Raw genomic sequence first — 25323 nt, forward strand, 5'->3', positions numbered from 1 at the left:
CCTCATTCTGTGTTCAGCTGAACTCCAGCAAGTTGTGTCGATCATGTTTTCATGACTATATCATCATTGGGTGATGAGGTATTTGTGTAAAGTATGTGAACTGCTGAAGTGGAGGGTTAGGTTCTAGAGCAGGAGTGTCCAAGTCCAGTCCAAGCGGGCTACTATCCTTCAACTTTTAGATGCATCCCTACTCCAATACACCTTTTAAAAGAAGAAGAAAAATTAAATGAAAATTGTTTTTCTTCTTTTAAAAAAAGAAGAAAAGAAAAGAAAACTGACGATTTAAGAGATTATTTAAACTACTTCAAGGAAGAAAAGATGATAATTGTGAAGGGGGCAGGAATACATAAGCATTGCTTCATCCTGCTCCTTTTCGGACCTTATAATAATTGCTACTTTTTAACCTGTTGATTAGATTGTGGTATTTTGTCTGAAGTAAAGAAATATCTATTATTCAGCTCTGCAGAGGCCTGGTAAGAAGCCATTTGTTTGAATCAGTTCTGTTGGAGAAGAGATGCATCAGAAAGTTGCAGGATGGGTTCTCCTGACCACTGGACCTGGCACCTCTGTGCTGGAGTCTGCATTTACAGCACATCTCTTTTTACTTTCAAGTGAAGCTGGTGTTGTTCAGTGTTTGGGTCTTTTTCTTTCACTGGACTCTAACTTGAATACAATCGTAAATATTGTTTAATTATAACGAACTGGTGAGTGTCATTAAACTTTTTTCCATTGTAATGCTTAAGTGTTCACGTTTTCAATGTGGGTTTGGAAAAGAGACATCTTCTTAATCTTTTATTTTTTCAAAGCTGATGTCTGTAAGCTTGCCTTAAAAATGCAAGTGATTTTAAACTGTGACGCAACTGCATTTCTGGTTTTAATGTTTCTTTTTTTTTTTTCTTAAGCTACAGAAGGAAGTTGACAGATCCGGACGGCTCTTCTGGTGTCCCTGAACGCCTCATGGTGAGTCCTGGGTATTTAACATTCTACCCTGGACAGCGGTAGGTTGTTGCGCAAGCGCAGCCCTTTCAGTCTGCATGAATGCGGAGTGAGGAGAGGACAGGAGCTCAGGGAGGACAGGGACTGGGACGAACTAAGCGGACTGGACCGGACCCGGACAGGCGGACATGGATGGACAGAACGGCAGCAGCAGCATCTGCTCCCGTAAGCAGCGCACCGCGACTGACAAGAAAGAAGAGAAGAAGAAAATCCCCGACAGAGTGACTCTGAAGAAGGAGATCGGGCTGCTGAGCGCGTGCACCATCATAATAGGTGAGGCTGGAAAACAAGAGAGCTGCTTTGGATCAGCTCTGAGCTTGCTTCATCACTCAAGAAGTTTTCCTCAGAGGTTTTCCTGCTGACATCTTCCACAGAGGAAGAAAACTGACTCAGAAAGTTCACAAAGACAAAATACCACCACTGGTTTTCAACATGATTTATGTTTATTCTGAGTTTTGATCTAAGTTTCTCTGTAAGACAAAAAACTTGGGAAATTTGGTTTATTCCACATATAATCACAGCCATATATGGATGGATGGTTCGATAGCTGGTTAGATGGCTATGAATGGATGGATGGATGTTTGGGTTGTTGGATTAATGGATGAATGGTTGACTGGATGAATGGGTGGATGATTAGATGATAGATTGAAGGATTACTAGATGGATAGTTGGTTGGATGGATGTTAAATGCTACATCCATGAATGGATGGATTTTAGATGGATGGAATGCTAGTTGGATGGATGGATGGATGGTTAGCTAGATTATTAAATGAATAGTGGGATGGATAGCTAGATTATTAAATGAATAGTGGGATGGATAGCTAGATTAACAAATGGATTGACGGAAGGATCGTTAGATGTATGGATGTTAGCTGGATTAATTGACGGATTGATGATAGCAACATAGGTGGTTGTTTAGATGGCTAGAAGAATGGAAGAGTGCTTGATGGATGGGTGAATGGTTTTCTCATTTGCATATAATTTTCTAAAATGTTAGATTTTAGGAAAAAATACTGACTCAAACAAACACACAACCGAATCTATTTATATGTTTACACTTTTTCTCCATGTGTTTCTGTTACTTACTGTTATTTATGCTACTATTTACCAACTGTCCTCACAAAACCTATTCCATCTTAGCTGCTTTTTGGTGCCACCGTGCATCAAAAACATCTTGGCTTTTTTCCAGCCATAGAGAACCATAATTTTTGGGCTTTTGAAACGGACATAGAACTTTCTGGTCTCTTATTGATCTTTGACTGCTCCTACTTGGGCGTTACTATCAATTTAACCTCTGAATGGTAGAAAACTTGACAGGAATTGGCTTCATCATAATTTAAAGGTCAAGACAGAGGTCACTTATTAAGAATAGTGATAGTGGTCTTTTATTGTGACGATGTGATCAAATGATGGGATAAGCATGGATTCCTTACTGTGCATCATAGAACTCTCCATGCTGTTGTCACTCGGCTTGATGTGTGTTAGGAGGCACTGATGCAGGACTAAACTGCTTTTCTTTGGCATAACGGAGGAGGAGGAACAGAGTCTTTTTTATGCTGATATGTGAAAACATGGACTGATCTGACTGTCAACAGAGAGTCTTGACACTGTGCATTCAGCTACCAGGATTTTTATGAAAGACCTGAACGACTAGTTATAGCTTTGGTCCATCCTCACACAGACAACAACCTCCATGACAGTAACCCTCTTTTCCTACAAGTGATAACTGATTTGAAACAGGTTGCTGACAGTATAAATCTTGGATCAACTCAGAATCCCAATACTTCAGCTGATGACCACTACGGGAGATGCAGATTCACCATAGGAGGAGAGAGTAATGAGGGTGGGTTCATTGAATAGACCAGTCTGATCAGGGATACGTGGAATGAAATGTTGTACTGAGTTTATATAGGGGTTGATTTCAGTCTTGGTTTCAAAAAGTCAAATTAACCAATAAGCAGATTTCTGAGACTCTATTCTTAAAGGTCTGTGTCCAGCAACATATCTTTAGAGACTGACCAGGATCTCCATTCTGGTGATGGAGCCCGGCAGCATGATCCTAGACTGTATCCAAACATAAAAGCCACTTCCAAAAGATCTTGGTTTGAAGTTGGAGAGGAAAGGACAGACCTGTAGGAGCTCTGAAATGGAGGAAACTCAGTGGATTTTTCCCAAGTGTGCTGTTAGTATACTGGACATATGCTAGTTTTTCTAACCCTGCAATATTTATTCTAAAATGAAAAAAATACACGGATTTTTAACCAATGACTTGTATAGTACTTTAAGTAATACAACACTCCTGCCATCTTATTGAAGATTAACTTTCACTGATCTTACCTCTTTTTGTGAATGTTCCAAGTATTGTTTTTGCCAGTATTTGAGTTATTTTGGTTATCTTTTATTGTTTGCTTTACTGTGCTAGGTCTTGAGTATATGTTTCGTTCTATAAAGTGCAAACGGGAACTGTGTTTTACCATAAAGGCTTATTTATTGCCATCAGAAATAGACAAATCTGTGTGCCAGGTACTCTTGAACTTGACGAACACATCATGTTCATTTGCCTCCTACATTGCAGATGTGACTATTGCAGACATCTATGTTGCGATGACGATGCTCAAATGATGTATTGTGCAGCTCTAGACTGAGTCGAAGGCACGTAATACACTCATGATATTATGAGCAGAGAACACTACAAAAACAATCTGTTTTGATATCAGGGTAGATGGAAAATTCGTTTGAAAGATTCAGACTATGAAAAGAAAATTACACTTTGTAAGATTTCCTAAAACAAGAAAACATTTCTAGACTTTAAAGGTAAGAAATATCTTAAAACACATGGTGAAACACTCATTTCAGATAATAGTTTTTACTGCAACTATAAGGACTTGTCAGACAACATTCAGAAGTGAGATGTTTAGCAGCATAAAAGAACAAATATACATAGAAATTATACAACTAAAAATGTCATCTTTAACACTAACTTTTAGTTTAAAATGATAGAGAATTATCTTTAACTTAAAAAATAGAAAATTTTCCTGAAACAGAAGAAATTAAAGTAAAAGGACAGACATTTCAGCAGGATATATACCGTGAATAAGATTTTATAGTGAACATACAGCAGCATTTAAATGTACAGTATTTATATTTGTGCAGAAGAAGCAATGTAAACTAAATGAGATTAGAATTAAAATGCAATTAAAAGTAAAAAAATAACAAAACAACAAAAACATAAGAAATTACCTAATTAAAATTTTAATGGATTAGATTTAATGTAGCACTTTTAAAGGCAGCCAAAGTGTGTCACATTGGCTCCATCATCATCCATTTCTCATTAGTCTAAATTCTAGTTATATTTTCTTATTTCAGGCAATCTTCCCAAATTTTATTTTCTTCCTGCACTGGCAGATTATTTAGCTGGATTATAATCGGAATCTTGTCAAGTTAAATGTTTTTGTTAGATAAAGATCATGTCTGCAGTGAGAGAATTGCTAATGGGAGATCTTGAAACAAATGTTACAGCAAAAAACGGGAGTGAGAGATACAACACGTATATTCCCAGAGTCACAGTGAGATGATTTAACCTAATGTGCATGTAAAATGACCAAGTTTAGGATTTAGAAATAAAATGATTGATAATCTTCCACATTCTACTCTTTCCTTCCATATCACTCTAAAACAAGATCAAAGAAACTTCTTGGCTAAAATAAGATTGCATGATTTAGAGCAGCAGAATGCTAGTCAGAGTGGAGGTGTGAATTATGGATGACTGTTTGAAAGCCCGTTTGAGGGGATTTCATGAATACAGCTGGGTAAAGAGGAAGATGGGCTGCTTTAGAAAACCTGTCTATGGCAGTTGGGATGACTGTATCACCCTCTGACAGTGGCAAACCAGAAGGAAAATCCAGGTCCATATGAAGGAATGGCAAGTGGTTTGTCAAGGCCTGCACTGAATGTTGAGAGTCTTTGAGCAGACACAGAAAGGGCAAGTAGAAAATGGTGATTTTTCATCCACAGACATGAAGGATAAAAACACCAACAACAGGATGGCCGATGAGGCCAGGAGAACATCCCTGCTGAACACAGTATGGGATGAGAAGGTGTTTTTCCACAGCTGGTTTTACTGCAGCTGCATGTGAAAATTAGACTTAGACTTAGACTTAGACAGACTTTATTCATCCACAAGGGAAATTCTGTTGTAAAATCACCCAGAATCAAAAGATCAACAGTCACAATAAACTGGTTATTACAGTCAGGCTTGACGTGGATGCTGATGAAAACCAAGACATAAGGAGACGTGAGTGAAGACACAATCTCTCTCGTTGTTCTAGAAACATCTGGCTCTGTTGATGGCGTGGAGGGTTTCTGGTGACAAGTTGAGAAAGTGGTGATGGTATTGGCAGCAGAGCCTTGATATCTAAAGGATATCTGAGCCACTGGAACAGAAAGCCTGTCCAGTGAGAGTTGACTGTTTATGGACTGGGTGCTGTCAAGGGAGGTCTGCAGAAATAAGCAGGTGATCTTGATTTGAGAAGACTTCCTTCATGGGATTAACTCCAGAAAGGGCACTGTAGCATCGTTTCAGTGACACCGTGCTGTCGGGGTTAGATTGTGGAAACTAAAGCAGACTTAAAGATAAAATAATGTTTATTCACAAACATGAGTTCTGGAATATACTATACTGAAATGTAATTACTGTCAGCAGGCCCTCCACTCTAAGTCTCACAGTTTCTCCATCATCATTGACCGCTCCTCTACTGCTCCCTCCCCTCAGCACACATTAACAGCATCACTCGGTCTGCTTATTTCCATCGTCTCAACATCAACCGCCTGCGTTCATCTCTCACTCCACACGCTGCTGCCATCCTTGTCCATTTCACATAATCGATTTGTGAAGTCTTGTCACTTCACAAATTGATTACTGTAACTCACTTCTCTTCGGTCTTCCCAGTAAATCAATTCACAAACTGCAGATTTTCCACCACGCTGCCACTCAGATCAAAGCCTGCACCTCATCTTTACCCCCCATTCTTCAACAGATTCACTGCCTCCCAATAAAATACAGAATCAGCTTCAAGATCCTGCTCCTCACCTTCGAGTGCATCCATAATCTGCCCCCCTTATTTGTCCAATCTGCTTCAAATCTTAGTGTCTCTAAAGGGAAGCAACCTGAGACAAGACTTTTTTACTCAGCTGACCACCAGTGTCCATGACATCAGACATAATACAGCTTTCTGTCACTGTGGACAGAAAATTGTGGAGCCATTATGGATGTTGAAGATGCTTGATAAACTTGGATTGTTAATATTTAAGAAGATACTTTTTGCTAGCTTCAACAAATACCCCCCAATTCCAAAAAGACATGTCTCTGTGTAAAATGTTAAAGAAAAAGAATTCAATGAATTTCAGGTCTCATCAAAACATATTTTATTCCCCACAGAACATAAACAAGACATCAGAGTTTGAAACGGTCACATTTTATCATGTCCTGGGTGATGCTAGTTAATGTGAGTTCATTTTGAATCTGATGGCAGAAACACATCTCTAAAAAGTTGGAAGAGGGACAACAAAAGGCTGGAAAAGTAATTTGCGCTAGTCAAAAACAACTGGATGAACATTTGTCAACTAACTTAGGTTAACAGGTCAGTCACATGATAGAGAATAAACGGAGCATTTCAGAGGCAGCGAATCAAATATAAAGATGGAGATAGGTTCACCAATCTGAGACAAAGTGGGTCTAAAAACTGGAAATTCCCAATATCTACAATGTAAAATATCATCAAGAGATTTATAGAATAAGAATCTCTGCGCGTAGGGGGCGAGGCTGAAACTCAAACTGGATAGTGGTGGTCTTGGAACCCTCAGGCAGCATTGCATTAACAGCAGACAAGATCCTCTACTGGAAGTCACTGCATGGGTTCAGGAACACTTTCTTTCAGATATCAGGGTGAACACAGTTCACACTGTGAACACAATTCACCCTGATATCCACAAAAGCAGTTTGAAGCTGTCATGCAAAGTAGACGCAATATGAACAGGAAATCCAAGATGGCGCCACTGGGTTTGGTACCCCATCTTCATGCTAAGTTTGTTATGAATTGATGTTTATCCTTGTTAGTGCTTGTTTATCCACTACTTGTGTACAATCGCCTGATATTGGAACAAGTTTGTGACATGGCCATCTTGTTTGGAAATGCTGAAAATGGTCGTTCAAAACCACCTCCGCCGTTCCTAGCTTCTGTACCTGTCTATCTGTGGCGTCCTGTCTGTGCATTGCATCACACAGGAAGAGTCAGGGTCTGTTTGTTTGTTTGTTTGGATCCCAATTAGCTCCTGATGTAGCACTTGCTATAGGGTCTACATAATCAAGATATAAATGCATAACACTTTTAAATCAACAAAGATGATGTACATAAAACACTTCCATTGTGTCTCAATTGTTTGTAAGCAGACTGTGGTCAGTCAGCAATAAACCTAATCTTGACCCATCTTTTCTCTCAAATTTGTGGAAAAGCTTGTCTTTACGCAACTGTTGTCATTTTTGGAACAAAAATTAGATATTGAAAAAAAATTCATCATTAATTAATCATAATTAAAGCACAGATTTCACACTGCTAATAGTTCAGAAAAACATGCTGCGGTCCTTGGATGCTAAAATATCTGTGCTCCTAGTAATGCTGGAGCATTTAACACAGTGAACCATTCCATGCTCCTGATCCGCCTGGCCCAGCAGGTGGGTTTTCAGGCACCTGTGCTGCAGTGGTTCAGGTCAGGTAGATAGAACAGACAGAACTTTCTCTGTAATGATCAACAACCTTTCTTCTTCTCCACTTCCATTGTTCTCTGCTGTGCCAGATCTCTGTCGTTGTATATTATTGCACAATAAACAGAACACTATCCAACTCTTAAATATGGAGATGAACATATTGTTTGTTCTCAGTAAAATATCAACAACACACTTCCTAGACTAAAATACTCCACACATCATCTAAAGACTAGACCACTGTTTATAACATAGGAGGAGAAGCTTTTTTTAATCGTTTGTCAGACGATCTGTTCCTCTTTGCAGAGAAGATGAGCATGCTCAGACCTAACAGTCTCTTAACAGGGGCAGACATGTGACATAGTGTAATTTTGTCAATTAGATAAAATTCAGACAGTGTTAAAAAGTTTTGTGCTGAAAATCTAAGATAATCTGCCACCTGGTTTTCTGCTGAGGCATCCTCCTCATCCTCCTCAAACAAACAGAAAGAATTCTCTTTTGCTCAATCTGTGTGACGTGAAGATATGCTGGTGTCTGGCTGTGACTCTTCAAGGACCATTCATTCAAGGACCATCCAGTAAACTGGCCTTATCTCCTTTAACTCCTGTAACTGCAGCCAGTGAAGTTTGATTTTGATAGCGTTATAGAAGAGATTATAGCCTCTTCATTTCCTAAGACATCAGCAAATGTGGTTTACATAGTCTGAAATGATACATAGGAAGAGGCACATGAAATGTTTGTATCCACGCAAGTCAGTGTTGCTTTTATTATTACAATTAATAGTATTTATTATTATGAGTACTACAGCAATGATAAATCACTAAATATATCATAAAATATTGAATCAAGTTCTTACAGTGACCATGGCGTCAGGAAGGTCTCTCAGTATTTGCAGACTACTTAAGGAACTCTACAGTATTAATGTCTCCATCGTTGTTGGAGTGTACCATGAAGACAGTTTTCTCCCCCCTGAGGTATAGGCAACTTTTTATCACAGAACAGTACTTCTTTATAAACTGGTGACCCTTTCTATTATGGCTCCTACTTTGGAAGCGATGGTGAGGAGCTCTGCAATGCATCCCACAGATACAAACCAGGGCATCATGAGGAAATTGCATTGTGCTGTACAAAAAGCTAGGTTCTTGGTTTTTTTTTTTTAAACTTTTTTTCTTGTTTTTATTTGATTTTGTTTTTGTTTTCTTTTTCTACATTTTTAAAGTTTTTTTTTTGTGGTGAATTTCAAATACAGACAAACCCATTAAAAACAGAACAATCCCCCTCCCCTCCACCCTAACCACAGACAGCTTGTTTTATCTAGCCATTTGTAATCCCACCTGTCTCAGCTTTCTTTTGAGACCCAGATTATACATACAACTTATATAGTTGTGAAGATATACTTCATTTATTTTTTTATTAGTCATTTCAGACATGAGACAGAAAAAACAAGACTTTGAAGCAGAGCTTTAACACCTCTCCGTTCTCATGAAGGATACAAGTTGGCTGCCTGGCACATTGGACCAGAATTAGCATCCAAATATCTCCTGCACTTTCAACTAAACCTAAATCTAGTCCCCTACGATACCAACATTTTCCCCTGTGTGTCATGTCTGGAATGTGCACCAATGCATTGATGCAGAAGTTGAGGTGGTGTCCCCCCACCTCAGCAGAGCAGACTAGATAATTTATGTCTCATTATGTAATGGCTGTGTGTGCCACTTGGCTGCCTTCTGCCATGTTACTGGTAGCGCAATAGTCTGAATGTGTCAGACCTGCTGCAATTCTACACTGAATACTGAAAGTCTGAACAGGAGGTTTTGTCTCCGGCCTTACTGATAGCCTTTACGTCCCTCTCTAACTCTGCTGAGCAGAACAGCCTGGGTTGGGTACCATTGCTCTGTGTTTCTAACGGGTCACTAATGTTTTCATGGAGCAGGGACATCAAGTTTTGAGATATTCTGGATAACATTTAAAAGCCCTTCCAGGGGGAATCACATAGGACAAGCATGAATGCAAAGAGAAAAACTTTCTGTGGTACGAACAGTAACAAGCATCAGAGAGGTCAGATGGAACATTTTTAATAAAATGTTTTTATTCTTTTTTTCCTCTTCATTTACTGTACAGCCCTTTGGTCAGCTGTTATGTTGTTGTTAAAAGGCTTTAGAAATATAATTGGTATGATATGATAAAGCTAAAAAATACAACAACAGTGGAGGTAAGGTTAAATAAATCACATGAAAAGATATTTTTATTAAATGTGCCAAAATACATAAATATTGAAAAATCATAAAACTAACAATTAAAAGAGGTTGGACATAAATTTGACGTTAATACAACTGGTGGGGTGGAAAACAAACATCTTGTGTTAAAAATAAAAATAAGATTGTATGAAGTTTCTCTTCTAGTGTGTGTGAAAATTTATCAAATCAAGCCTTATTTGTTTAGCACTTCTCATACAAAAGCGTATCAAAGTGCACAACATAAAAATAAAAAACAGTTTCACACTTTAAAAAAAACACACATGGACGTTACCCACACAAGCACACAACCCAACCCTTCCTCTGAACATTTATGCCAAAATAATACCTAATAATTTCGGTATTCTGTCTCAATGTCTGGCTTCTATATCTGGCTTGACACCGGTTTCTTTCCCAACACCAGTAAACTCTGATTTACCAAGTTAATTTAACTTCTATAAACTCATCATCCCAGTTAATGAAGCTCTTTCACTGAATTTATTAACTGTTTTATTAAGTCAAGTTTGATCATTGAAGTAAAACCAACTAGTTATATTTTACAGTGTAGAAATGTGATACCTCTGAGTGTCCTGCATTGAACTTCTTTCCTCCACTCCATAGGCAACATCATTGGCTCTGGTATCTTCATCTCTCCGAAGGGAGTCTTGGAGCACTCAGGCTCAGTGGGTTTGGCGCTGGTGGTCTGGGTCCTGGGAGGCTGCATTGCAGCTCTTGGCTCCCTGTGCTATGCTGAACTGGGCGTCACCATTCCCAAATCTGGAGGGGATTACTCCTATGTAACAGAGATTTTTGGTGGTCTGACAGGGTAAGTAAAACCCATGTGTCAGATTTTTCACTTCAGTCAAAAACAAGGGTGGGCAACTCCAGTCCTCAAGGGTCAAAGTTCTGCAAGCATTCAGAGTTTCCTTGCTGCAACAAAGCAGACACACATCAGACTTAATCAGCAGGCTTGTGAGGACTTTGACATCAAACTCTGTACAAATCTGCCAATTACTCAATGATTTGAGTCAGGTGTGTTGCAGCCAGGAAAGTCTGAACACTTTCCTGGCACTTTCCCACCCCTCCTCTGGAAACTAATAGTTTTGTGTGTCGTGGTAAATAGTAAAAACAAAAGTCTGCAGAGGAACCATGAAACAGCAGCACTGTGATAGATCAGTGTTTGTTTTTTTTTTTGGTTTGGTTTTTTTTTTTTTATTGTAGCATGGTCTATCACTTCCTCCAATTTAATATGTGGCGGCCTGTGATCACCAGGAGTGAGATGATGATGTGATTATTCCACTGCCATAAGAATTTCAAATATAGTAAACAATAGGCAAGGCAAGGCAAGTTTATTTATATAACACAGTTCAACAAGGTGCTTCAAAATGCTCCACAGAAACAATAAAACATTAGAAAATGTTTAAAACATGATAGCAATGTGAAGAAATAGTATTAAAATGACACATGCAGATTTGTACTTCAAATAAACTCAAAATAGCTTTGAGTAAAAACTACTGAAATGAAACTGAAAACAGGAAGGTGTTTTCAGTGTTTCAGCTGATAGGAGACTTTCTGAGAGTTTGTTCCAGACATATGGAGCATAGAAGCTGAATGCAGATTCTCCATGTCTCATTTAGACTCTGGGAACTGAAAAAAAAAAACCTGACCCAGATGACCTGAGGGCTCTGGTAGGTTCATAATGGGACAGGAGGTCTCTGATGTACTTTGTTCCTATACCATTCAGACCTTCATAGACCAGCAGCATAACTTTAAAGTCCATCCTCTGACAGACAGGCAGCCAGTATAAAGACCTCAGAACTGGGCCGATGTGGTCCACTTTTTTGGTTTTAGCAAGGACTCAAGCAGCAGAGTTCTGAATTAGCTGCAGGTGTCTAATAAATTTTTTAGGAAGACCCAAAAAGACACTGTTACAGTAATCAAGCCAACTGAAAATGAAAGCATGGATTAGTTCAGTGTTTTTCAACCTTTTTTGAGCTGAGGTACACTTTTTCCCACTGGAAAAATCTCAAAGCACACCACGAACAATTTTCTAAAGCCGATATTATTAATATAAAGTCCATTTTGTCAAAGTGTCTTGAAAAGAAATCAGATAAACACAAGAAAGAGGAATTTTATGATCTTTCACCTGGCCGAGGCCTGTTAAATGAACACAGAGCTGCTTTTCAGACCAATTAGGTGAAACTGGATCATTTCTCGGGGCACAACTGATGATCTCCCATGCCACAGTGTGCCACGGCACAGTGGTTGAAAAACACTGGATTAGTTTTTCCAGGTCCTGCTGTGACATCAGATTTTTTATCCTTGATATATTACTAAGGTGATAGTTCGCTGACTTTGTTCTTCCATTAATGCGTTTTTCAAAATTTAAGCCTGAGTTCATCACTACATCCAGATTTCTGGCCTGGTTGGTAGTTTTTAGATGTATGAAATTATTATGACTTGGACTCATAATGATACAATAATACACAAAAAGCTAAAGAAATGGAGATTTATCAAGAAAATACTGAAGAAATCCTTATAAGAGAAATTTTTCTATAAGTTTTTTTTGGGGGGGTCATTTTGACTCCTGTGGAGTTAATAATTGTTTGTTTCTTTCTCATCCAGGTTCCTGTTGTTGTGGAGCGCTGTCCTCATCATGTATCCTACCACGCTAGCTGTCATTGCCCTCACCTTCTCCAGCTACGTTCTGCAGCCCGTATTCCCTAACTGTGTCCCTCCATACATGGCAACACGACTCCTGTCGGCAACATGCCTCTGTAAGCACCTTCACTAACCGCTCAATGGTTCAAACAAAATGTGCGATCAAAGCTGTGTTTAAGCAAGAAATGATCAGATGTGGAGATATTTTACTTTTTTTTCTCCTCTGATGCCGTCTCATTTGTTGATGCATCGCAGACAGCACACATGCATCATTCATGAGGGATGACATGTTGTCTGGTGGCTCCTCTGCTGCTTGTTTTTGTGGATCATTCTTCATTTCTGCTTCTTCTTTTGGCCAAAGAGTGTGGTCACAGAGATCTGGTATGAAACAGACAGTTTCTCCTCATGTTTTGAAGAAAAGTCTGTTGATTATGTATTGAAAAATTCATAGCACCCCCAGAAAAGAGGGCAGTGCAACCTAAACTTATCAGTTAAAAGTCAGTCTAAATTAAAACATTTTATCATTTAATATTTATTTATTGGGGGTGGCAGTGGTTCAGGTAGTAGAGTTGGATGTCTTGTGATATGAAGGTTGGCGGTTTGAGTCCTGCCCCCTACGCTGAAGCCGTAAGGGAGACAAACGCGTTCTCTGAGGGCTGGTTCATTTCAGGATCCAGTTTAAGACTTTAATGATCATTTTTAAAGCCTTGTCCTATCTTCTCTTAGAATTTTTTTTCTTTTCTGTAAACATGAGGGTTTTAAGGTCTTTGATGCAATGCATCTTAGAAGTGCCAATGTTAAGGTATAAACTACTGTACTAATATAATCCAGAAAAACACTTTTAAAATATGCATTTACATCCACCGAAACACTCTCAAACACTTTTACTTGTTCTGGAAACACATTTATGGAGACATGACCCAGAAGTGATGCTGTGGGCTACAGATGCCACATTGGCTACTGCAGCACGAGAAACGTCATTTTCGCTGGCAGACACTTTTATCCAAAGTGACTTACCAGTGAGAACCTGAAAAGTGGTCCTGCGATGGACTGGCGAGATGTCCAGGGTGTACCCTGCCTTTCGCCCAAAGCCAGCTGGGATAGGCTCCAGCTCCCCGCAACCCTAAATTGGATTAAACGGTTTGGAAAATGAATGAATGAATGAACCTGAAAAGTGATCAGTTAAGCAATTGTGGAGTGGGAGGAAGCCGGAGTACCCAGATAGAACCCACTGATTCACAGGGAGAACATACAAACTCCACACAGAAAGGCCACTGTTAACCTCCAGAAACCAAGGCTTTAAGAAGTGACTTTCCTGCTGTGAGGCTGCAGTGCTAACCACTACACCACCATGCTACACTGATCACAATGTGCAGCATTTTCTTGTTGTAATCATCGGACCATCAAAAGCAGGAAACAGGGAACTACTTTCCCAAGTAAGACTGAATATCAGTGTTTGTTTTATTTAATCGCTACAGTAGTTTTATCTGGTACTGATCTGTCCACCAGTGATATCATGCTGGTCAGGATCACTGGCATTAAGAACCAACTATGAAAGTTACATCATGAAAATAAATTTTGAAACTTTATAAAATATACATTCTACAATAGAGATGTATATTACAGTTGAGATTGTGAAAATAAGCTCAGTGTGACCAGTATAACACTGTTTGGCCTGGGAATTTTACACTGCAGGGGTGATACAGACAGAAGAACTGCATCCATCTCTACCTGAAGAATAAGTTTTCTCCTGTTTCAACTTTGTTTTGCTGGATGCTAATTTGTATTGTAAAAGTATTTTACTGGATCTAATATTGTTTTGCACTTCCCGACCACCGACATAAACAGTGGCTTGATTGCTAAATAAATGTTGAATTATTGGTTGGCTGACTGAAAACTGGTCTGTGCAGCCCAGAGCTGCAAATGAGAGGATGCTCCTCGTCTCTCATTATGCTTGAAAGAAAAAAGTTTGTATAAAGCAGGCTGTTAACAGCTGTGTTGAAAGGACACACTTAAGCGGAGTGAAAAGTCTGCTTCCACAGAGAGGACAAATATAGTGAATAGTGCAAATGTGGGTAACTACACACACTCTTGGACAGCTTCTTTCTGAAGGCATTCATGCTGGCAAACTCGGTGCAGAAAGAAAGCGAGAGAAGAAGTTGTGTGAAGAATGAAAGAAGAGTCTGAAAGAGAGGTCAGGAAAGTCCAACTCATTTTCACACCTCTGCAAACCCAACCATATTCTCTGAGCACAACCCTGCTGAGTTGTTGGCTTCGCTCACCAATTTGTTTAACTTACACTTAACACGGTGTTTAGCAGTGGTTAATAAGCAGCAGAAACGACAGCTATCACTAACTGGATCCATACATGCTGACTTTTGATTGCCCAACTTTGGGGAAGCAAATCAATACAGCCACCATGTTAGTATGGGAAATCACTGCCCCTTGTAAGAGCCTACCAAGTTTCCATTTAGTTTTCCAGTTGTTTGCTGTATACCATCAGATGTATCCAAAGTTTAAATACTACAGGACACATGGCTGCATTGAAATGTACTTTAAATATCCTAGTCCTTTACTTTCCCATAACATTCATTCATCCATTATCCTAACCGCTTAGTCCAATAAAGGGTTGCTGGGAAGCTGGAGCCTATCCCAGCAGTCTCTGGGCAAAAGGCAGGGTACACCCTGGACAGCTTGCCAGTCCATAGCAGGGTTTCCCATAACATTGTTTTTGAATTGTAATTTTATTATTATTGTATGATTCCATTGATTCTCTATTACTTCTGCCATGGTGCAAATTCAAATAAATTAGCGGTAATAAATAAATGAATTACAATGTCTTGGTAGAGAGTCGCACTCGTCAAGCGTTTCTAGTCATTGATGGATTCCATTATTTTTCCTTTCTTTACTGAGTCCATCATTTTTATTTATCATTGACTGGTTCCATAGTTTTGCAAGTGGGGGGTGAAACTGTAAAACAGTCAGAACTGGCAGCGTTAGATGTCCTCAGAAGACAGGCTAAAAGAGTCTTTTCCTTTCCACTGTCCCCAGCTGCTCTGTCGATGATCAGAATAGTGGAATGAATCATATATTTAATGCAATCTCCTGGTTTTCTCAGCTAGGCTGTTATTTTCAAACTATTTTGGGTTATGGGATTTGAGCATCCTAGAAGATGTCCGATATATCTGTCCAGCTTCCTAACTGGTGTCTGTTCAGAGAGAGCATACTCCACTGGTAAAAACAGCCTGGCCTAAATTCCTGTCAGTCAGGTGAAACTTTAGGACTCCAGCATGTGCTTTCTCGCCTCTGAAGCACTTGTTTTGGGACTGGATCCTGAAACGTGAGCTCAACGGAGGGTGTTAGAGGGTACCCAGACGGTTGTGTTTGGCCTTTACAGCGGAAGTGGTTTGTTTTCTCCGACTGACAGCTCGTCTTTGTGCTGCAGAGTGAGGCCACCATGAGAGGGAGCTAGGCGAAGTCGCTGACAGTGATGAACGAGGTGAAACAATCATGCCCTCCCTCACTCAGCTGTTTCCCACAAATCTGCCTCCCATGGTTACTGGCTGCTGTAGCTCCCCAGCTCAGAGGAAGAACCATGTCATGATGATTATAAAGGAGCATTTAATGTTGGCGTCAGTGTGAGGCTTAACACCTCTCAACCTGGAGGAACAGTTAATATTGAATAACACAGAGATTTCATCACGGTTAGAAGCTTCCCGAGTTAACCCTTTACTCTCCCTACTCAGCTAAAAGTAATGAAAAAAGTTTATTTGGAATTTTACATTTTTTGGTGGGGGTGTATCAATAGGGAGCATTGAAATTGTTGATGGTAAAAGCAATGACATTTTAAAACAAATGATGAAAAACAGCACTACATGCAATCCCACTTCCAAACAACCGAATCGCAGCGCAAGATGTAAAAAAAATTCAGCTATCCATCCATCATGTTTACATGACACATTTTTATTCAGATTGGATGTTTCATCTGATTTAAAGTGCTTTGTGTAAACGTATTTACTGTTTCCACTTATTTTAGTCAAACCGTCCATCCAATCCAAAGGTTGGGTCACAAATAACTGGTCCAGAAAGGAAGCCATGACCTCTCTGTCTGTCTAGATATTTTTTTCATCATAAAGTCCATATTTCCATATTATTTAAGGTAAATGGTCTAGCCCAGCCCTACTGCTCTCAGCTTCTTTAACCCTACGCACCTTCTCGGTCCCTGAGGTCAGCTGACCAGCTGCTCCTAAAAGTACCGAGATCTAGGAGAAAGCTCAAAGGGGACAGGGCTTTCTCTGATGTTTTATTTTATTATTCATTATTATATTATTCCACAATTGTGGAGCAACAATTCCTCTTGGGTGAAGCTTCAGGCTTAGCTTCCTTCACCTTACCCAGCAGTGGAGAAACAGACACTGGGCTTTGCTGAAGCTATAGCTGTGTGGTGTCTATTGCTAAAGCCTGTAGTTAAACATTCTCAGCAAGTAGTTTCTCACAACAATTTTCTCTGCTCCAACATTTCCCACTATGACTTGAACCTGTGCTGTGCGTCTCCCTCGCCCCCTCTCTACTCTACTTTAAAGGGACAAAACTGCTCCTTTAACGCACCTCTGTAAGCAGTACCATGTCTCTGCACACTGACATCACTCTTGCAATCAGGTGATTTCTTTCTTTGTTGTTTGTTTTGTTTTTTTATCAGTGAAATCAGGTGTTATTTGCTTTGGGCCAATTTTGGCCCGTAGGCGGCTGGTTGTCAACCACAGCTGTAGATCTTTGGACAGTGTCTTTTTGGGACGGTCAAATGGGCATGACTGGGTTTATATGCTGATAAATCCCTCTGGCTGAATTTTATTGACTTTTTATTGACATTATCTCTTGCTGTCAAATGTTTGAATTTGTATTCCTCCATAGTCATTTCTCCACCTTCCTCGCCTGCCAGTACGTGGCGTTTAGTGGTAAACAAAATGTATAAGAACTGTAAAATATGGCAGAAACATCTGAAAGAGGACTACAAATGTGACCATTCTCCTGGTTGAAGTGTGGGTTTAAAAGGTTTTTATGCTTCCTCAGTGTTACTGACCTGGGTGAACTGCTCCAGTGTCCGTATGGCCACCAGAATCCAGGATGTCTTCACTGTCGGGAAGCTAATGGCCTTGGGACTCATCATCATGGTGGGTCTGGTGCAGATCTTCAATGGTAAGTCTGTCATTCTGTTTTCTTTTATTTCTACTCAGTGGTTTATCAACTAAACTGGGCAAATGACTCTTTTGATATTAGGAAACTATGAGGCTCTGACTCCTCAGGTGGCCTTTTCACTGGACAGGACACCATCTGTGGGACAGATTGCTCTGGCTTTTCTGCAGGCGTCCTTTGCTTTCAGTGGCTGGAACTTCCTCAACTACGTAACAGAGGAGGTGGTTGAACCCAGGCGGTGAATATTTACACTGCAGATCATCTTCCAGCATACTCATTCTTTGCTTTGATAGCAATATTGTTAGAAATATATCTGGTTTATGACTCTATGAACCTCAGTGGAAATTATTCTAAGATTCAGTTGAGGGGCGTGGGGGTGGGGCTGTGTTGGTGGTGTGTATGTGGGAGTGGGGTCTGGTCTGCCTATATGCTCAGCCTTTCAATATCTTTTTATATTTTGCTCATGTGCCTTTACTTTTCTGTTGCCTGATGTTCCACGGTACTCATCATCAGCAGCATGTCAGAAGCATTTACAAAGTCATCCAGTCAGTCAAGATGTAAAAATGAGTTGGATTGTTTCATTCATAACAGCTTGTGTGTATATGGTAGTTATGTGTGTTTTCTCCTCCATCCACTGGTCTTGATTAAAAACCAGATGAATTTTTTTAGTCACACTTTACGAGCATGTGTGATTGATGTATTATATTAAACATAACTCATACTGCATAGGATCAGCTTTAGTGCAAGTTTGATGTTTGGGTGTTGACCCTGTCATCTGTGCATGCTGTGGCCTTGGTCAGGAATCTACCTCGTGCCATCTACATCTCCATCCCATTGGTGACCTTTGTGTACACGCTCACCAACATCGCCTACTTCTCCTCCATGTCACCTGAGGAGCTGCTGTCATCCAATGCCGTGGCTGTAGTGAGTAATGTGGCTAAACAATGAGGACTGTCACACTGAATATCACATTTATTCAGCAAAGTGAGAAACTGGATCATTTTATTATCTATTAATGATCATAATTGTTGACCACGAGAAGCAGAAATTAGCCACAAACAAGCAGACATGATGATCAGGGCTACAGCTGGGAGCCTGCACTAAACCACACCCTAAAATAGCTAAATTAAAATGTAGTTTAGACTTTTGACTTTACATGGAATCTTTTTCTTTTCACTTGGACTATGAAATATTAGATGAAGAGGTTGCATAACAATTTAATTAACTATAAATCTGGACCCTAGCTGTGTGGGGATAGCTTGACGAGAACAGAAACTTGTAAAATAAATACTTGAACACTGAACAGTTGTACATGTGTATTGAAAAGGTCAGATAAGTTCAAAGACAATTTCTAATTTAGTTCAACAATAAAAGTTAGGGTGGATTTCAGCCACATTCTGACATTGTATAGATAGATAGATAGATAGATAGATAGATACATAGATACATTACTACAGCAGAGGAAGGAAGGACCTTATAGCCCCTATTTAAAAGTAAAGGAGATTTTGATGTTGGACAAGTCTAACATCAATTTATGACCCTTGTCTTGTCTCCCTCTGGTTAATGTTAAGGCAGTGATTTCAGGTATGTCTGTGTTAATGATTGTTGTTGTTCTGCTGTTCAGACGTTTGGTGAGAAGCTACTAGGCGTCTTTTCTGTCATCATGCCCATCTCAGTGGCCCTGTCCACCTTTGGAGGGATCAATGGCTACCTGTTCACCTCTTCCAGGTGAGCCTGAGTTTCTTTCTCCTCTCCATGGATGGCTGATGCTGCATAAACTCAGATGGTGTTTCGATGTGTCTGCAGGCTGTGTTTCTCAGGAGCCAGAGAAGGCCACCTGCCCAGCCTGCTCGCCATGATCCACTATAAGAACTGTACACCCATCCCGGCCCTGCTGGTCTGCGTATGTACAGCTTAACATTGATATTTTAAACCCTGGTTTTGTTTTGGTATATTTGCAGTATTTGATCCTAGTTGGGTAAAACTGAAATGGTATTTCTATTCTTGTCAACAAAGGAAAGCTTCTCAAGCCCTACTGATTTTGCTTTATACCTCAGACAGTCAGCAAATCTTTATTATTTTTGTCTCTGTGTAATAAAACATGGATGGAGAAGCACGAACAGGAGCACTAGATGGTTTAATTTACATCACTAGGTTGTTTGACAAATATTAGAAACCTGTTTAATCAAATTTGATGGTAATCCTTGTTCACACAGCTTTCTGTCATCATTTTACAAGAAACGCCATTGAGCATTGTGTATTTCTGCATCACCCTTTAAGTAAAGAATCTTTGATGTACAGGACACCACATTTCTGAGCTACACCAGCAAACAACTATGTATTGTATAAAGATACACCTGTAACGGTCTCTCACCAGAAATAGCTAACTTTATCCTTTTTGTCTTGTATTTGTCTTAAAAAATGGAGTTCTGGACCCAAAATCAGAACGAGATATGAGGAAAACTGGCAGTATTACTGTAAAGTCTGTGCAGATCTTATTTATGTTTCAGTTGCTGATTTTCCACAAAACTTCTGAAATAATTGCATTTAGACTGTAGTAGTTTTTTTTTTTTTATTATAAATTATTAAAATTTATTCAATTTAATTCGTTTGTTGGTGATTAAAAACTTACTTTTGTTTAAAAAAGAACTCATTTAAGTTGACTTGAAATCACGAGAGTTTATCCAAGTATATTTATGAAATTCATTCATCTCAACAGTTTTATTCACATCATTTAGTTTCTTTTACATAAATAATCTGAATTATTCTGACTCAGTTTGGTGGAAAGTCTGCAGATTTAAGCTGTGCAAGGACCACAAAAGCGCAAGTGATGTTTACCCATTAAATGTGTTTTATTTTACTGTGTAATGTTTACATTAAGACACTTTTGTTAGAATATTCTGATCATTATGAATGTTGAAATTGGTATGGTAAATGTCAAGGACAGTACAACGAGAAAAACCTTCCAGCACCGGCATTGTCCTATAAGTTGTACAAACAGAATATCCTGCTCTTTTATCACTATGTCATAGTACTGCCAGCTACAGTGCTATACTCCTGCTTGAAAGACTAAACTAATGTGTTAAAATGTTCAACAGAAAATATTCTTCCAGATAATAAAATGTGAATATGAAGTTACTTTTATATAAATCCGATATTTAATTTGGAACCTCTTGATTAAATTGACTCAAACCCTTTTTCTGAAAGAAAATGTCAGGTTTAGCTAAATGAATCGTTCTCGTCATTCAGTGCAAAAATATTAGATGTGACAGATTAGCGTAATGTTTTAGGCTGAGCCAATGTTTTTCAGTGCAGTTAGTTAATTAGTAATGATATGTTGGAGTGAAAGAAGGACAGATGGATCACAGCTTCATCAGCAGTAATGGTGGGGAGCTGGTGAAGACAGAGCTGAGCTGAAACGGGAAGGTTTCCATTTACTGGTCTATGTTACATTAGTGGCTGAAAGAATGAGATCATGGACACAAGCAGATGGGCATTTGATGAGGATGCTTCGTGGTCGCTTCCCTTTGGAGGTTTAGTTGTTATGACTGCTTAACGGTTAGTTTTTCTCAAACCATAATTTTCACTTTGGTCCAGCTTGATGTGTTCAGCTTGTAAAACCTGATTAGTTTTCATGACTCCTAAGTACGTTTCTTCTTTGGACTTCATTGATCGAAATGCGGAAATTTTGTCACATGCAATTTTATTATGTTTTTTCCAAGTCAAATTTTAAAGTTGGACTAATAAATTAGTTTTTCTGGTGGGACTATTCAATTCAATTCAATTCAACTTTATTTATAGAGCGTCAAATCACGGCAATGCCATCTCAAGACACTTTACAGACAGAGAAGAAAATATAATGAAAGCCAATTCATAATAGCCTACATAAGGAAACCAACAGATTGAGTTGGAGGTCCAACTCAATCTCCCATCCTGAGCAAGCACACTGGCAACAGTGGGAAGGAAAAAACTCCCTTTTAACAGGAAGGAAACCTGTTTTAGTAATGTGCTTAATATATGGGCCAAAGGACAGGTCCGAGTAAAATATTACTCCAAGGTTTCTCACTGAAGCACTGGAAGCTAAAGTAATGCCATCCAGGTTCATTACAAAACTGGAAAATTTAGCTCTGAGTTTTTCAGATCCAACGAGAATTACTTCAGTCTTATCTGAGTTTAAGAGGAGAAAATTTCTAGACATCCAAGTATTTCTGTCTATGAGACAAGTTTGTAGCCTATCGGGCTGATTTGTTTCATCTGGTTTAAAGGATAAGTATATCTGAGTATCATCTGCATAAAAGTTTATTCCATGTTGTCTAATAATTTTGCCTCAAGGGAGCATATATAGTTTGAAGAGTATTGGTCCAAGTACAGAACCTTGAGGAACTCCATGACTTACTGTAGTTTGTGAGGAGGACTTTTCATTTGCATGAACAAACTAAATTCTATCAGATAAATATGATTTAAACCAACTTAACGCTGTACCTGTAATTCCAATCACCTGTTCTAGTCTTTGTATCAGAATGTTATGATTGACTGTATCAAGTGCAGCACTAAGATCAAGCAAGATAATTACGGAGAGAAATCCTTTGTCTGAGGCCATGAGAAGGTCATTAGTAACTTTCACCAATGCCGTCTCAGTGCTATAATGAGCTCTAAATCCTGACTGAAACTCTTCGCATAAATTATTTCTGCTTAGGTGGGCATGTAGCTGAGCTGAAACAGTATCCTCCAGAATTTTGGACATAAACATAAACTATATATTCTTTCTGACCTGAGAGATTTTTTTAAGCTTCCAGATGGGCCTGGAGAGTTTCCTGGGTAGAAATGGATGGATGGATGGATGGATGGATAGATGGATGAATGGATGGATGCATGAGATTTCATCACTGTGAACACCAAAGTCAAGTAGATAAATCTGGAGACATTAAAATGCGTCTTTCTCCAGTATTCATGATCGCCCCATGCTTCTGCTGTGTTTTACAGTGTTCTGCCACCATTGTTATATTGTGCATTGGAGAAACACACAACTTGATAAACTACGTCTCCTTCATCAACTATCTGTCGTATGGTGTCACCATCGCAGGTCTGCTGTACTACCGCTGGAAAAAACCCAACCTATACCGACCCATTAAGGTACGACCATCAGACCAGTAGAACCAGTATCAGAGGCGTCCTGTCTGTGATAAACTGTCATCATCTGCCTCGTAACATCTTTGTCAGGTCAACCTGCTGGTTCCTGTGTGTTACCTAATGTTCTGGGCGCTGCTGCTGGGATTTAGTCTTCACTCTGAACCAGTGGTTTGCGGTGTTGGTCTAGTTATTATGCTTACTGGTGTACCTGTCTACTTCCTGGGAGTCCATTGGAAAGACAAACCAAAGTGCATCTACAACTTCATTGGTGAGTTTGGAAAGGAAAAAAATGTAATTGTTTAAAGGATTAGAATGAAGTCTTTCTCCGTTTGATAGAACTTCTCCTGTCTTTCCACAGAGAGGGCGACATATGTGGGCCAGAGGTTGTGTTTCGTGGTCTTTCCTCAGATTGACCCCATTGAGATTGCTATTCCTTCAGACTGGACTGACCGCTCATCGGGCAGGAGCAGTTTCTCTGCCAATTCTTAAAACTCTGAATGTGTGAAAATCTCTGAATTTTCTCCGTTTTTACTATCATCCTGCCATGGAAGCCTCCTGTCTGATGAAAGACACTTTTTTTTTTCTTCTTACTGTCAAGTGGAAATGCCTGCTGTCCTGTGTGGGCTGCATGCACTTTTTATTTTCATGTCCTTTCTGTCCAGTCTTCAAAAAGAACAGCCTTACATCCACACTATCACACATAAACAACATGTCCCTTCTCCTGTAACATGACAGAACCCAGAGCCTGGTTAGTCCCACAATGTGACTGTCATTGTTTTTACTTGGTGATATTTTGGCTTCGTCATGGCAAGTGGAAAACAGTTTTTCAATAACTCTACTTTTTTATTCTGCTCTTTTTCTCTCGTATATTTTATACTCTGTTGATAAATTTTATATCCTCTGGTGACCTTCATCCACAAAACTGTCTATCTACAAATATTTCTATAAAATCATCAAATTTCATTGTTAGTCTTTCTGTTAATTTGGGTTTTTTCTTCACAATTGAATTTAACAATTTCAGACTAACAACTTTAAAGCTACTAAATATTTGATCATTTTTTAGGATTTTAATTATTTAAATGCAAATTTGATTTTTTTGAAGGCTTAATTATTCATTTAAAAACCACACACAGCTGGAATTATTTCCTACATAAATCAGTATTAGGGGGATGGATCTTTGGTGATGATTAAAGTCTTAGCTATGTTAACCAGTTTGATTGCATTCATGTTTTATGTAGAATCACAGTCCCCTCTGGGGACTTTTGTGGTTAAAAACAAGAAAATGAAAGAAATGTCCCATTGATTTCTATCAAAACGGATCTTAGTCACTCCATTGAATAAAAATGTAAATAAATTTCCTACTGGGGTTAATAGAGTATTTTATGTCTTTTTACTTTATTCATTATTCATTGTGTAATTTCAGTATTTTGTTGAGAAGAAAAGTCATTATGACTGACATTTTTACCAGATTTCACCAGATTTAACTGGTTTCTCACCATAGACAGATGAAGTCATATGGAGATTGTGTGAGTGAGTGTGTATGTGTCAAATAATTTACTAAAAAAAACATAACAGTTTCTGATAGTGGATTATTGTATAACAGGTTTTGTGCATGGACATTTTTACCCGTGAAGGTCACCCCAGGGTACAAACTTTGAGGCCAGCAGGAGTGAAGTTGCGTTGTTTGCATGATTTTACCATGACCATAAAATTATCTCAGAAACCTGAAAGAATGCATTGCTGATCTGCTCAACTAACTAACAAATGAATATTTGAGTATCATATTTCTTACCTGATGCTTTACCTTGTTACCACCTGGTGTTTAGTTTTTAAACGTTTTCTCCGAGCTGACAAACAGTCTTACTGGAAAGAATGGGTGGAGATGATCTGGCAAACACAGAAAGCTATTCTACTTCCAACAAACGAAAACTTTATGCTCCTTTGGCAGCTAATAATATAAATCACCAAACAACATTGAACAAAAGTGTAATCATCATCATGTCATGCATTTCATCCTGTGATGATTTCAGTCTGAGCTGACATTGTGAGTGGACGGACTAATCTTTTTTCTTGTTGGACAACAACTTTGGTCCACTATAAGATATCTCAACTTGTGCAGAAGAGTTTACTAAGATTTGCTTTATACAAGCCTTTATTCACATCTTCTTGGACTAAGTCATCATACTTAATATTATTGACTTCACTGAGCAGTTCTTCAGTAAACTGTTGAAAAAGGTATCATATAATAAATCTGCCATAGTTTAACTCCAGTGGGACCATAAGGCTGAAATTTGGGGTTTAGAAACAGACAATTTGATTTACAAAGACATTTTTGTACATGTTCACCTC

General features: G+C 39.0%; 1 protein-coding gene across 1 annotated transcript; it reads left to right on the plus strand.

Moving 5' to 3' along the window:
* Positions 1-1124: 1124 nt before the first annotated feature.
* On the plus strand, positions 1125-23463 carry slc7a10b (solute carrier family 7 member 10b; the record flags this gene model as incomplete). The annotated part of the gene is made up of 11 exons (XM_079260719.1): positions 1125-1269; positions 10612-10816; positions 12616-12767; positions 17722-17847; positions 17929-18082; positions 18645-18768; positions 19469-19572; positions 19651-19747; positions 22828-22977; positions 23065-23242; positions 23333-23463. The coding sequence occupies 11 exons, from the start codon at positions 1125-1127 to the stop codon at positions 23461-23463; spliced, it is 1566 nt and encodes a 521-aa protein (XP_079116845.1).
* Positions 23464-25323: the final 1860 nt, after the last annotated feature.

The sequence above is a fragment of the Telmatherina bonti genome (genome assembly GCF_933228915.1).
Source record: "Telmatherina bonti genome assembly, chromosome: 2".
NCBI classification, from domain to species: Eukaryota; Metazoa; Chordata; class Actinopteri; order Atheriniformes; family Telmatherinidae; genus Telmatherina; species Telmatherina bonti.